The sequence below is a fragment of the Microtus oregoni genome, unplaced genomic scaffold, assembly GCF_018167655.1.
Source record: "Microtus oregoni isolate MIOR12 unplaced genomic scaffold, Mior012 000029F_ref0000214, whole genome shotgun sequence".
Classification (NCBI taxonomy): Eukaryota; Metazoa; Chordata; class Mammalia; order Rodentia; family Cricetidae; genus Microtus; species Microtus oregoni.
The window spans coordinates 21,453,154-21,469,410 of NW_024543088.1; the positions used below are offsets into that span (position 1 = coordinate 21,453,154).

The window sequence follows — 16,257 nt, forward strand, 5'->3', positions numbered from 1 at the left end:
TATCATTCAAACTTGTATAATACATTTTACTTTTCAGATACATTCTTGATTATATATTGATTTGCAACATGATAATTCACAACATATTTGCTTTCAATAGTAATTTACAAAAGAAATCAAGGAATACAATATTATCAAAATTGCTTTTGAATGTTTTAAATTTTCAGAGACAGGATTTATATTTTTAATTTTATGTTATATCATATCTTATATATTTAGTGTTATCTTAGAAATCCATGTGTTTTACTATTATCCCAATTTATGGACATATATCTCTTCTAATATGCAGGTCTTTCAGTGCCAAAACCAGACATAATCATCTGTCTTGAACAATGCAAAGAACCTTGGATTGTGAACATGGGAGAGAAAGAAGGCAATGAAAAAGGTAAGCGACAATGAAGCCTTGGCACATGTGGGAAACCTAGGACATAGAGGAATTCTTCTCTGAAGTGGGGTTAGCAAAGATCTTGCCCTGAAATGGTACAAAAATTCACATTGTATAGTTATCTCAAATTACTTTATGGGTCTCATTCACATGAAATAACCAAAAATTTACTTTGAATACTGAACTTTAATTATGGTATAAAGCAGAATTTAGAATATTTGTTGCGATATCCTTGAATGCCACCAAACCCAGAAATGAACAATATTGAAAATAAAAGTAGTATTAAAATATTTTGTAGTTTTTGAAAGAGTATTTCTCTGTACATATTCATGTCTGTTTGTCGGCTCTTATGAGAGTATTACATAGTTTTCACTGTTGTGTATTATCACATATAATCAGAAAATATGAATTTTATTCTTGTACTCAATTTGGAAGATTGTAGAGTTCATTCATTGCATTATACTCTACAGAAATTAAAAGGTAACTTTTTTATTTCTGCAAAATATTCATTAGAAATTAAGGACTGTTTAGAGTCATACATACTATTGGTCCATTTTAAAGGCTTATAAAAATCTCTGAATATCAAAATCTATATGTTACTGTCCACATAAAGGTTGTATATTCTCTTGTTTTCCTTTGTGTTTTTTATCTATATTTGAATGTGTTTGGAGAATCAAATTTGTATATGCATAATATTTTATTTTTAATACTTTAATTAATTATTTAAAAATAAATTACAGTATCATTTGACCAATTCAACTCTCCAGTTCTCTGATGTTCCACTTCCTCTAAACTTCTTTATTTTTTCTCTTTATTTTTACACCCACAGAATTCAATCTGTAATTCTCATACAACCCTGGGTGTTGAGCATGACCTGTAATATGGTTAAAATATCAGAAGTTGCACATTCTTAAATTTATGCCCTTTCCCCACATATGTTTCAGGTGATAGAATCATCTCAGGAAGGTGTGTGTCTCCATGTCCACTTTTTCTCTAGGATTTTAATCTTGCTTGAGCTTTCTTAGGTTGAATGTATACTGCCTTGATTAAATGAGTTTATAAGTCATCTGTTACTTTGCATACAAAAAACTAGTTTCTTATACTCATTCATGACTTCCTACACTTAACATGTATTATTACTCTCTCCTGAATGAGCTATGAACAATCCATGAAATGGGTTTTATATAAACATGCAAATTAAAACCAATTTTTTTTTGTTTTCACTATGTCCACCTATGTGTCAACTTTTACTGTCAAATTCCATTAGGTATAAAGGCATAGAGATGCACCAGTCTGTGGGTAAACCAATAAGATACAGGAATAATTTTAATACTATATCCAAGCAGCAGAATAATGGTAGAAAATGGTATCTCCTATCTTTTAGTAATTATCCTGAATTAGCATGAATACTCCTCAAGCTATTCTTCAAAAGATAAATAAATAAAAAAAGACCAGAACTCTTTGAAATTCTTTTTGTGGGACAGTACCCTTGACACTTAAACCACGTATACACACAAAAAGTAAGTAAAAGATGTGCCAATTTCATTATGAACATATCTGCGAAAGTCTTCAGTAACATATATGCAACCTGAATCCAATAGCATATCAAAGGAACTATCTACCAGAGACTTCCTCTCAAGACATGTAGGGACAGATCAACAATTCAAAACCAATATAGTAATCTATCGCTTATGTAAACTGAAAGTCAAATTCTATATGTTCATCTCATTATATGCAGAAAATCCTTTGACAAAATTAACAACCTCTGCTTGACAAAAGTCCTGGAGAGATTAGGGATGCAAGGTACATACTTCTAAATGAAATAGGCAATTTGTAGCAAGCCTATAGCCCACATCAACCTAACTGGAGAGAAATCAAAGACATTCCACTAAAATAGGAAACAATACAAGGGTATTCACTTTCTCCATATGAATTCCATACAGTCCTTGAAATCTTAGCTATAATAATAATTCAAATGAAGATGGAAAAGTGATGAATAACAAAAGAAGACATGAAAGGAATGTTATAGGCAAATGCTATGATTTTATGTATAAAAGACTCCAAGAAACTTCTCCAACTGAGATACACTTTCATCAAAAATAAGAGATGTAAAATTGACTAACAAAAGCAGTAGCCCTCATATGTACGAATGAGAAAGGACTTAAATAGAAATCAGGGAAAGGAAACCACATCTTGTACAATAACCCCAGAAAGTAGTTTGGGGTAATCAAACTAAAAAAGTGAAAGACCCTTGTAAGAACTCTACGGCATTGAAGAAATAAACTGAAAAAGATATCAGAAGATGGAAAAAAATTCACGTACTCATGGATTGGTCAATCAATGTAGTAAAAATGAATATCTTATCAAAGTAATGTACTGATTCAGTGAAAATCCCATCAAAATTTTACCAATTCTTGAAGGTCTCGAAAGGAGAGTCTTCAGCATCATATGGAGGCAAACAGAGAAAAATCTCACAATAGCTTAAACAATCATGAAAAATAAATCTATATATACAGTATATCACCATTCACAATTTTAAAATATTCTGCATTTATATAATAATTAGGTTTTGTAAAATAATGGTATGGCTGATCACTAAAACAAATTACAGATACTAAAATAAGTGCACTCATCTATGACAACCTATTTTGTTCAAGAATCTAGAAAAATACATTTCACAAAACATTAGCATTTAATTCTAGTTAGAATTACCCCAAACTACTTTCTGATTCTTTAGATACCAAGTTGTTTTCTAAGTGACAGAAAGTGGGTGAATTCTGACATCAATGAAGATGGGGAATATCTCATGGCATTTGAGGGAGAAAAGCCATAATAAGAATATATTTTATGAAAACATCTATTTTCTGTATAAGAAAAAGAGATAATGAATCTCTTTAATAAGATCAGTCCTAGTGAATTTACATGATGTCTGAAAATTTATGGATGCCTTCCTGGTGGCATACACGATTCTCTGTGGGCCAGTTAGTAATAACTGTTTACTTTTCTTCCTTTCCTTCTTTCTTTACTAATTAATAGTCTGTCTTCTTTATTTATATTGTTCACTTTCTTCAATTTGAGGAATTGTGAAGATGAGTTATGTTCATTAAGATAATACGATATCAGGAGTGTGATTTTTTTTGTATTTGGGTTATAGACTTTTTCAATTGCTGTGATAAAACTCCAAGATAAAGACAATATATAGAAGACAGATCCATTATGAAAAATCAGAAGGAATTGTTGTCAAGGGGCTAGAGCTGCTGTGAGAGGTTCCATCTGGAACCAAAACAGGAAGCAGACAGCTCACTGTTGGTAATAGAAGGCATTAAAATTCTCAAAGCCATTATCCAGATACATGTGTTCCAGATAGTTGATACCTTTTTTACCCTACCCATAAATATCCACCAACTCAGGCCACATATTCAGACATCTGATTATATGGGGTCATTTCGTTGAACTCTTCATACTCTTGTTTATTATTCTGAAAATTATGATTGGAATATGTAAGGTAAGATAACTTCATTTCTTCCATTTTTATAATTTATTAATTATATGTCATAAAAGATTATCTACCCATTTGCCTTAAAAAGATTGTTTCATAAGAATAAATGATTTGAAGTTTATTTTCTGTAATATGCTACCTTGCATATGAGTCTACATATTTATAAAATTATGTCACTTATAATCTGAAAATGTTTCACATATGTGAACTAACAATTATATATTTCTATCTTCCAGTTTTCTATTTTAATCAAACACAAGATCTGTTTTCACTGGAGAATAGACAAGATCCTATCCAAAAGTTAATATCAGGAATAGATGTAAGTAGTGACTTCTAAACCTTGCATTTAAGGATGAACTCAAATTATTGGGAAGAGAGAAAAGAGAATGGAATATGTCATGATTGATATAATTTGTATTCACCAACCCTGTGTTTACCTGTAAAAAATTTTAATAATCTCTACATTTGCTTGCAATACTTTACGTTAGATCAATTATGTTTTCAGAAATTTTCTTCATTAAAAATATGTTTTAAAGCATGTTTTTATTCTACAAAGAATTTTCAAAAATCTAAAAACTGAAAGACACATATACTATTAAACATTCACTAAAGTTCCTTCAAATAATAATTATATTTTGTCACAAGCTATTCCATTGAGATATACATGGGGAGTTTTTTCTCAAATGAGACTGAAAATATATCATAGCATTTCTAGTTGTGAGAAGCTTTACACATTTAATGATGTTATTAAAACATTTCCTAGGAGCTATAGGATGACTAGTTATCAGAATACTCATCTTAAAGGGAGAAATTCCCAAAACATCAAATCACAATATGACTTTACTTATTACTTAAATATATAGAACAAATTTTGTTTTTCCTTAGAGCCAATACTTATATTAAAAATGTAAGATTTTTTATTATAACACATACCTTTATTTTTGTTGCAGAATGACCAGACACAAGAGAAACATTTTATAAGTAATCAAATTGGACAAAACTACTACATGGAATATGAGAAGGGCTCCAACAGATCTCCATGCCTTACTAGGCTTAAGAGAATTAATCTCAGAAAGGAGGCATATAAATGTAAAGATTGTGGCAAGTCATTTACCCATCATGCAAAACTTCAAGCTCACCAGAGAATCCATACTGGTGAGAAACCTTACAGATGTCAAGAATGTGGCAAGTCTTTTACCCAGGATTCAAATCTTCATAGGCATAACAGAATCCATACTGGTGAGAAATCTTACAGGTGCCAAGAATGTGGCAAGTCCTTTACCCAGCATTCACATCTTCAGGCGCACTACAGAATTCATACTGGTGAGAAACCTTACAGGTGCCAGGAATGTGGCAAGTCCTTTACCCAGGATTCAAACCTTCAGGCGCATTTCAGAATTCATACTGGTGAGAAACCTTACAGATGTCAAGAATGTGGCAAGTCATTTACCCGGGATTCAACTCTTCACGGACATCGCAGAATCCACACTGGTGAGAAACCTTACAGATGTCAGGTATGTGGCAAATCTTTTACCCATTACACAAGTCTTCACAGACATCGCAGAATCCATACTGGTGAGAAACCTTACAAATGTCAGGAATGTGGCAAGTCCTTTACCCAGGATTCAAACCTTCAGGCGCATTACAGAATTCATACTGGTGAGAAACCTTATAGATGTCAGGAATGTGGCAAGTCCTTTACCCTTGCCTCAAGTCTTCGCATTCACCACAGAGTCCATACTGGTGAAAAACCTTACAGATGTCAGGAATGTGGCAAGTCCTTTACCCAGGCCTCAAATCTTCACATTCACCACAGAGTCCATACTGGTGATAAACCTTACAGATGTAAAGAATGTGGCAAGTGCTTTATGAAAAACTCAACTCTTAGAAATCATCACAAAATTCATGTAATAGATACATTTCATAAAGTTTATTAGTATACCTCAATTTAGTTCATTGTACAATTTTCATACATTGACCAAGATATTACACAAATGCAAATCCTTTAAATAATTTTCAAAGTTTCGTCAATACTTATACAGATATACAGTTCTTACAAATTTAGAAACATTGTGTCCAGATTTGAACATTATTTTTTCAAACATTTGTTTTAAACTGAATTTTTGCATCGTTATAAGAATATACTATTCAAACATCATTATGATGGATGAGGCAATATTTATAGTAGAAGAAAATTAAACAACGTTTCTTGACTGTATGTTGAGGTAACATGTTAAAGAGCCAGCCGATGTGAAACTATTTCAGATTTTGATGCATATTTAATTTCTTGTCATATGGTTGCTTATGTAATGAGATTATATTCTATATAAACATTGTATTCCTGTGATTTTTGGTTATTTTATATAAATACCAGTTTGCTTTAAAATTCAAGTCTTTTCATTCTGTGTCTTTGCAATAAAAAATGTTAAATATCTTCACAATATTTTATTCCATTTTTTTGTTCTGATAGTCTATTTTCCAATGGCAGGGTATTGTAAATGTGAGCTCTTCTGTGGATCACAGCAACAATGAAAACTTGGCATAAAATAGAAGTAGATTTGTCGTGGAAAATGCCTACACTGTCTAAAACTGGGTTACTTTGATTGACGAAATAGGCTGATGATTGGATAATGTCTAGGCACAAGGTAGGGGCAGAAATTCCTTGCAGAGAGAGTAAAGAGGAGGAGCAATTGAGGCATGCAGGGAGTTGCCAGGAAACAGGAAGGAAGCAGCTTGTGCAATTTGTGGCAAAATGTAGACAAAAAATATGGGTTAATTTAAGTTATTGGACATAATTGGAAACAATCCTATGCTAAGGCCAAGCATTCAAGTAAGAAGTCTCCCCGTTAATGTTTTGGATCTCCTAGGACAGCAAATGACAATCTATATAGATTATTTTAAATTTTGTATAATTGTGGTTTAAATTGATGTGAGGATGTTGGATGATACCAATGGCAAATGCTAAACTGTAAAGGAAAGCTGTAAGATAACAGCCTCAAAGAACTATATAGTCATTTAGAAAAGCAGGGAGTGGGAGAAGTGGCCTTCCCCGGAGAGCACAAAAGCTGATTGTCCATTAACCAATGGACAGTCTTGAAAACATAGAATTGTAAAATGGTATGGATTGCTCCTTTTGTATTTAGGAATATATGTATATACAAATTTATGTATACAAATCACAATGCATGAAAAAGGACAAAAACTTGAAGCAGAACAGGAATGTGTGGTTTATAGGAGAGTGGGAGGGAGGAAACTGAAGGTACAAAATGTAATTTGTAATGAGTGCAAAGGCTCATGTGCTCAAAGGTAGCACTGGGGAAACCAGGAATGTTAAATACAGGGTTGTCAATTCAATGAAAATATGCATACTCTGTTTTCTACTCTGACAGCTGGGGCTGGCGGTGGATAATTGCCCACATGCATTGTCCTTGTGCTATCTGTGAGCAGGCCATGCTAAACTCCCAGAAGCAACACTGGGCATACTCAATATTCAGTGTATCAAAATACAGTTAAAATGATACATATTGATGAATTACTTGGGGAACTGTGAGAAAATCTCTAAGAAGAAAAATGGAGAGGACCTTTTAGTCCAAGTACATTTTGTTCCATGACATATTCTTGGATGTGATTTTCTGCCTCCTGCAACAAATATTTGCATTCAATTTGTAAGACATGTTTATTTTTGTCGAATGTAGGAACATAACTCTAGAACCCAATGTGGTGAAAAATATCCTGAATGCTGTAATCACTGGATCTTGACTCTTGAGACAACTCAGAGTCAAATTCCAGAAGTTTGAACCAACCAAGCTACTGAATCCTGTTGTTTAGAATTTCCTTCTTGCTCCATGTGGACTGATAATCTGCCAGCCCTGCTGTTTGCAGAAACCCCCAGAAAATATATTATGTCCTAAAAAATTGAAAAACACAAAAATTAGATTCTTATTATTTGAAAGTTTTACAAACTTCTCTCTAAAAGAAATTTCTCCACTGCATTAATTAGTCTTAAGAAATAGCTAGAAAAGTAATGATTATATTTAGTCATGTTCTCCAGCTCTTTTGCATTATTCCAAATGATGTTTTTTTCTGGTTGCCAAGATTCATATTCATTCTTCAGCATTGCAATATGTGTTTGTAACAAGTTTTAATTTTTAATATATATTATTTTTAAAGAATAATTATATATATAATTATATATATATAACTCTCTCTATATATAACTATCTCTGTCTCTTCATATATATATGAGGCTGCAAAACAATCCCAGTTCCTGCTGCTTTTTAAAGTATATGAAATCATGCCCCAGTGGGCTGGTATCTTAAAGGCTTAAGAAGCCCAACGAGCTCCTACAGCGCCTTCCCATTTTGTTTAAGTAAGAGAGTTCCAAACCAATACAAAACAATATACACTAGGATCAGATATCAAGTATAAGATTAGATTTACAATCAGATTAAACAATATTGAGCAAGGAATATATGTTAAATGTGTTAATAAACATTCTATCCTATGGAGTCTAAGTCTTATATAGGAATTGGCTTTGCTAGATCATAAGAGTACAGTAACTATGACTATCTAATCTTCAACCCTATCGATGGCATTAGAAGGGAGATATTATTACTGGAGCTGGCAGGAAGTACAATCAAGTAGCTTCCAAAGTGAGCAACATATGAAGGAAACAATTAGCTACCTGAGTAATCACCCAAAGTCTCATTTTGCAACGTTGTAGCAACCAACTTTGGCTAAGGCCTAGTATAATTGACAGACTATTTTCAGAGGCAGAAAATTTTTCAAAACCATTTATTTTACCCTTTCTTGGGAAGATTTGACCATCTTGCTTGTCCATTTCTGGATATGATGTAACTTGTCAGTGGTTGAGGCATCGTCAGTTCCTTGCTCAAAGGCTAGTTTTGTCAAGAAGAAAACAAGCTCCACGTCTTCGGGGCTCAACATTCTCTCAGGAATAGATTGGTGTTGTCAGAAGCAGTCATGTCTCATGTCACCAGAACCCTAAGTTATTTAAATGCCATGTTCCACAGATCCTTCAAATGGTTGAAGAATACCTATCTAGAAAGACTACAAGAATATACCCAAGAGATGCCCTATCATATGATAAAAGCATTTGTTCAACTATGTTCATAGCAGCATTATTTGTAATAGCCAGAACCTGGAAACAACCTAGATGTCCTTCAATGGAAGAATGGATGAAGAAAATGTGGAATATATACACATTAGAGTACTACTCAGCGGTAAAAAACAATGACTTCTCGAATTTTGCATGCAAATGGATGGAAATAGAAAACACTATCCTGAGTGAGGTAACCCAGACCCAAAAAGATGAACATGGGATGTACTCACTCATAATTGGGTTCTAGCCATAAATAAATGTCAGTGAGTCTATAATATGATATCCTAAAGAAGCTAAATAAGAAGGTGAACCCAAAGAAAAACATATAGCTATCCTCCTGGTTATGGGAAGTAGACAAGATTGCCGGGCAAAAAAATTGGGATCTTGGGAGTGGAGTGGGAGGGGGTTAGGGGAGATGGGGAGAGAAAGTGAGAAGGGGAGGATGGGGGGAACTTGGGGAATCGGGATGATTGGGATAAAGGAAAGTTGGATAGGGGAGGAGGGAAGCATATATCTTAATTAAGGGAGCCATCTTAGGGTTGGCAAGAGACTTGGACCTAGAGGGGCTCCCAGGTGCCCAGGACGATGTCCCCAGTTAGTTCCTGGGGCAGCTGAGGATTGGGAACCGGAAATGACCCTATCTTATAGCCATACTGATGAATATCTTGCATATCACCATAGAACCTTCATCTGGCGATGGATGGAGATAGAGACAGAGACCCACACTGGAGCACTGGACTGAGCTCCCAAGGTCCCAATGAGGAGCAGAAGGAGGGAGAATATGAGCAAAGAAGACAGGACCACAAGGGGTGTACCCACCCACGGAGACAGTGGGACTGATCTATTGGGAGCTCACCAAGGCCACCTGGACTGTGACTGAAGAAGCATGTGATAAAACCAGACTCTCTGAACATGGCGAACAATGAGGGCTGCTGAGAAGCCAAGGACAATGGCACTGGGTCTTGATCCTACTTCATGTTCTGGCTTTGTGGGAGCCTAGCCAGTTTGGATGTTTACCTTCCTAGACCAGGATGGAGGAGGGAGGACTTTGGACTTTCCACAGGGCAGGGAACCCTGACTGCTCCTCAGACTGGAGAAGGAGGGGGAGATTAGTGGGGGGAGGGGGAGAGGAGTGGGAGGAAGGGGAAGGAAATGGAATTCTGGGAGGAGACATAAATTTTCTTTTCAATAAAAAAATAATAATAAATAAATAAAAAAGTAGAATTCATTATCAACACTAATTTCAAAAAGTCTGCAAACAGGTCTAGTAAGGTGAACATCTAAATAGCCTAGGCTCCTGCAAAGCCTGTATGTTCAGTGGTATCAAAACCCAGTGCCATTGTTCTTGACTTCTCAGCAGTCCTCATTGTCCGGTATGTTCAGTGAGTCTCTTTTTATCCCATGTTTTTTCAGACCCAGTCCAGCTGGCATTGTTGTGTTCTCAAAAGAACATTCCCAGTGGGAGGTCCTTGGACTACCCACAGGGCAGGGAACCAGGTCTGCTCTTTGGGCTGATGAGAGAGGGGGAGTTGATTGGGGGAAGGGGAGGAATATGGGAGGTGGTGGCCTAGAAGAGACAGAAATCTTTAATAAATAAATAAATAATAAAAAAATTCTACAAACATATGGAAATTAAGCAATGCTCCTTTGTACAACCCTGGGTCAAGGAAGAAATAAAGAAAGAAATTAAAGACTTTTTGGAATTCAGTAAAAATGAAGGCAAAACTTACCCAAACCTAATGGACACTAACAATGCAGTGCTAAGAGGAAAGTTCATAGCACTAAGAAAATACATAAAGAAAGCAGAGAAAGCTCTCACTAGCAACTTAACAGCACACCTGAAAGCTCTAGAACAAAAAGAAGCAGATTCATTCAGATGGAGTAGAAGATAGGAAATAATCAAATTGTGGGCTGAAATCAAAAAATTAAGAACAAAGAAAACAATACCAAGAATCAATGCAACAAACAGCTTATTCTTTGAGAAAATCAGCAAAACAGACAAACCCTTATCCAAACTAATCAAAAGGCAGAGAAAGAACATTCAAATTAACAAAATCAGAAATGAAAAAGGGGTCATGATAACAGGCACTGAGGAACTCCAGAGAATCATTAGGTCATACTACAAAAACATGTACTTGGCAAAATTGAAAAATGTAAAAGAAATTGACATTTTTCTGGATAGGTACCATATACCAAAATTAAATCAAGACCAGGTGGACAATTTAAACTGACCAATAACATGCAAGGAAATATAAACAGTCACCAAAAGCCTGTCAACCAGAAAAAAAAAAAAAAAAAAAAAAAACCAGGGCTAGATATTTCCACTGCAGAATGCTATCAGAACTTCAAAAAAGAAAAAAAAAAGCTATTACTTATGTTCCTGAAAGTATTCCACATAAAGTAAACAGAAATAACATTGGCAAACGCTTTTTATGCGTCTACAGTTACCCTAATACCAAAACTACACAAAGATTCAACCAAGAGAATTAAAGACCAATCTCACTCATGAGCATAGATGCAAAAATTCTCAAAAAAAATACTGCCAATCTGAATCCAAGAAAGCGTCAATAATATCATCCACCATGATCAAGTCATCTTCATCCCAGAGATGCAGAGATGCAGGGATTGTTCAACACACAAAATCTATCAAGGTAATCCATGAAATAAATAAACTGAAAGAAATCATATGATCATCTCATTAGATGCTAAAAATGCATTTGACAAAACCCAACACCTCTTTATGATAATGGTCTTAGAAGGATCAGGGATACAAGGAACTTAGCCAAACCTAAAAACAGCAATATACAGCAAGTTGACAGCCAACATCAAATTAAATGACGTGAAACTCAAAGTGTTGCCCCTAAAATCAGGAGAAACACAAGGCATTCCACTCTCTCCATATCTATTCCACATATATATTCATGTTCTTGAAGTTCTTGCTAAAGGAATAAGACAAAAAGAAGATCAAGGAGATTTAAATTTGAAAGGAAGAAGTCACACTTTTGTTCTTTGCAGATGATAAGATTGTATACAAAAGTTACCCCAAAAACTCTCCCAGGGAACTTTTACAGCTAAAATACCTTCAGTATTATGGTAGGATATAAGATCAAATCAAAGATATCAGTAGCCCTCCTATATACAAATGATAAAGAAGCTGAAAAAGAAATCAGAGAAACATCACACTTCACTATAGGCACAAATGACATAAAATATCTTGGGGTAACACTAAGCAAAGAAATGAAAGACCGGTTAGGCAAGGACTTATGTCTTTGAAGAAAGAAATTGGAGAAGATAACAGAAAATGAAAAATATCTTCCATGCTTTAGAGAGGTAGGATCAGCATATTAAAAACGGCAATCCTACAGAAAGGAATCTATAGATTCAATGCAATCTCCATCAAAACCCAATACAATTCTTCAAAGACCTTGCAAAAAATAATCAAATTCATATGAACAAACAACAACAATAACCCAGATAGCCAAAACAACCCTGAACAATAAAGAAACTTCCAGAGGCATGACCATCCCTGACATCAAGCTCTATTATAGGGCTGTAGTGATGAAAACAGATTGGAATTGGCATAAAAACAGAAGTGTTAATCTGTGGAATCAAGTGAATTGAAGAACTGGATATTAATCCATAAACATATGAACGTATGAACATATGACCAATAAAATACTGCCAATCTGAATCCAAGAAAACATCAATAACATCATCCACCATGATCAAGTCAGCTTCATCCCAGAGATGCAGGGATGGTTCCACATACAAAAAAATCTGTCACTGTAATCCATGACATAACGAAACTGAAGGAAAGCGTGTGATCATGTTTTGACAAATGAGTTAAAATTATGCAATGGAAAACTAAAGCATCTTCAGCAAATGGTGTTGGCATAACTGGATGTCACCTATAGAAGAATGAAAATTGATCCATATCTATCCCCATGCACAAAACTCATATCCAAATGCATTAAAGACCTCAGTATAAATCCATCCACTCTGACCCCAAAAAAAGAGAAAGTGGAGACTGGGGGGGGGGGGGATAGAGGGAGGAGAGGGGGAGAGGAGTGGGGAGAGGGTGAGAGGAGTGTGGGGAGAGGGAGAGGAATGGGGGAGGGAGAGAGAAATGGAAGGAGGGGGAGGGAAATGGGAGGCAGGGAGGAAGCGGAAATTTTTTCAAAAAATAAATAAATAAAAGAGAAAGTGGGAAGTAGCTTTCAATGTATGGGTACAGGATACCACTTCCTAAATATAACACCAGTAAAACAGACACTAAATGCAACAATAAATAAATGGTACCTCCTAAAACTGAGAAGATTTTGTAAAGCAAAGGACACAGTCAAAAAGGAAAGATTATTGAATGGGAAAAGATCTGCATCAACCCCAAGTTAGACTGAGGACTTATCTCCACAATATAAAGAACACAAGAAATTAGACATTAAAATCCCAAATAACCCAAATTAAAAACTTGTGTACAGAACTAAACAGAGAATTCTCAACAGAAGAATCTCAAATTCCAGAAAGACACTTAAGGAAAAGTTCAACATCCTTAGCCATCAAGGATATGTAAATAAAAACAATTCTGAGACACTATTTTACATCATTCACAATAGCTGAGATCAACAACACCAATGAAAGTTTATACTGGAGAGGACGTGGAGTAAGGAGAGCACTCATCCATTGCTGGTGGGAATGCAAACTTATACAACCACTTTTGAAATCAGTATGGCAGTTTCTCAAAAACCTGGGTATTCACCTACCTCAGGATTCAGGAATACTTCTCTTTGGCATATACACAAAAGATGCTCACTCACACTACAAAGACATTTGTTCAACTATGTTCAGAGCAGCATTATTTGTAATAGCCAAAACCTGGAAACAACCTAGATGCCTTTCAACCAAAAGAATGGATAAAGAGAATGTGGCACATTTAGACATTAGAGTACTAAGTACTACTCAGAGATAAAAACAAAGCCATTTTGAAATTTGCATGCAAATTGATGGAACTAGAAAAACATCCTCAGTGAGGTAACTAAGACTCAGAAAGACAAACATGGAATAAGCTCACTCATAAGTGGATACTAGCTATAAAGCAAAGGATATTGAGCCTATAGTTCATGATCCTAGAGAAGATAAGTAACAAGATGAACCCTAAGAAAAACAAAAATATATCCACCAGAATGGGGAAAATAGACAAGATTGCCTAACAAAATTGGGAGCATGTGGGTAGTGGTTAAAAGGAGGGCAGAAGGAGAAGATAAGGGGAGATGGTTAGCAGGGAGGAGAACTCTAAGGAATGGGATAGTCGAGATGGAGGAAGGACAGAGATGAGAGTAAGGAAGGAGATATTTTAGTTGAGGAAATCATTATGGGGCTAACAAAAATCTCTCACTATAGAAATTCCCAGGAAGTCACAACAATGACTCCAGTTAAGACTCTAAGCAATAAAGAAGAGGGTGCCCAATCTGACCCTTGCCCTGTAGTCAGATTGGTGAATATCTTAAATGTCAAAATAGAACTTTTATCCAGTCACTTATGGAAACAGAGGCAGAGACCTGCGTAGAAGAACTAGACTGAGCACCCAAAGTCCAGTTGAAGAGTGGGAGGAGTGAGAATATGAGCAAAGAGTTCAAAACAATGATGGGGACTCCTACTGAAACAGTTTACCTGAGCAAATGGGAGCTTACCAACTCCAGCTGGACAGTGAAATAAACAGCATAGGTCCAAACTAGTCCTTGTGATGTGTGTGACAGTTGTATGGCTGGACAGACTGCAGGGCTGCTGACAGTTGCACCAGAATTTATCCTTACTGCTTGTACTGGCTTTTTTGGAATCTATTCTCTTTGGATGGATACCTTGCTCAGCCTAGATATAGTAGGGAGGGCCTTAGACCTTCTCCAAAGCAATGCGCATTAGCTTCTCTGAGGAGTGGATGAAGGATGTGGTGGGAGATTAGTTGGAGGAGATGAGAAGAGAGGAAGGTATGGGGACTAGGATTGGTATTTAAAATTTAAAATGGTTTTGTTTTTGTTTTTTTTAATAATGAAAGAGGAAACATCCCCCTTTGGAATGGAATAAAATAAAGAAAAAATGAAATTACTTCTGGAAGGAAAAATTTGTTTTACCTTGAAGTGTCAGACTACACCACTATGGGTAAGGCATGGTATGGAGTCTCAGTCCATGGCTCCCAAAATGTGAATCCATTGCTATGCAAATTATGTCATTTTTGGGGGAGGAAAGACAGGCTTTGAGAGGGTCTGCAAATTATTGTCAGCCTTATCTGAACCCTATAGTCTGTGGAATGATGGGAAAATAAGTTAGAGATCAGATAAGGTCTGCCTAATCCTCTTCATGATTTTGGATGCTCATTTGAGACTCTACAGGACACTCTCATTAGGCCTGCAACATTTTGCCCTGTTTTGTCTGAGGCTGATGTACTGCACTGATCAGAGTGTCACGAAGGGATATTGAACACATTCTCCTTAGAGAAGGGACATTAGTAAAGCATTTCATGGAGACTGTCTTCCACTGTGCTTGTCTGTGCAGATTGAACATATTTCATTTTACTGAGCTTCAGCTTCTTCCACTGTATTCATTTTCAGGATAAGGAAAGAATGTGAATGAAATGTGCAATTCATGTGGAAGCAGGTCATGACTGTCACTCATGAAGGAATAACAGGAAAGTAATGCATTGGTACCTTTAAAATTCTCCTTCCAGAGATAGCATAGGAAGAGTGGAGAGGGATTCAGGTAATATGTAATCTGATGTTCTCCATCTAAAAAGTCTTCAAATTTGCTGATCTATGTATATAATATAGATTTCTGCAATTGATAATTTCATAGAGATACTACCAATTAAAATGCATAAGTTAGCCGGGCGGTGGTGGCACACGCCTTTAATCCCAGCACTTGGGAGGCAGAGGCAGGCTGATCTCTGGGAGTTCGAGGCCAGCCTGGTCTACAAGAGCTAGTTCTGGAACAGGCACCAAAGCTACAGAGAAACTCTGTCTCGAAAAACCAAAAAAAAAAAAAAAAAAAAGCATAAGTTAGGGACAGAGTTACATCAATAAACCCTCATTTTTATTAGGATTGACTTTGGTACCCAATCCCTACACCTCTTCTGCATGGGAGTTAACCTGTTAACAAATGAAAGTTTACTTTCTTTAATAAACTATTCTGCAAAACCAACTTGACCCAAGTCACTATTGAGAAAGGGCCTGATATGTAGAAGCTGATTGCTAGTTCTATAGG

The 16,257-nt window shown here is 35.7% G+C and overlaps 2 protein-coding genes and 1 gene segment (V, D, J or C); all 3 read left to right on the forward strand.

Moving 5' to 3' along the window:
• Positions 1 to 16,257, forward strand: part of LOC121464736 — a 994,671-nt gene that overhangs the window by 473,832 nt on the left and 504,582 nt on the right.
• The window catches only part of LOC121464737 (immunoglobulin lambda-1 light chain-like), an 840,936-nt gene that overhangs the window by 323,566 nt on the left and 501,113 nt on the right, over positions 1 to 16,257 (forward strand). The window lies entirely within an intron of this gene.
• Positions 1 to 16,257, forward strand: part of LOC121464627 (zinc finger protein 420-like) — a 160,334-nt gene that overhangs the window by 11,090 nt on the left and 132,987 nt on the right. Inside the window, exons 4-6 of the mRNA XM_041677656.1 lie at positions 290 to 385; positions 4,121 to 4,203; positions 4,835 to 5,745. Of these exons, the coding sequence (XP_041533590.1) occupies positions 290 to 385; positions 4,121 to 4,203; positions 4,835 to 5,745 (1,090 nt within the window). The remainder of the gene's footprint in view (positions 1 to 289; positions 386 to 4,120; positions 4,204 to 4,834; positions 5,746 to 16,257) is intronic.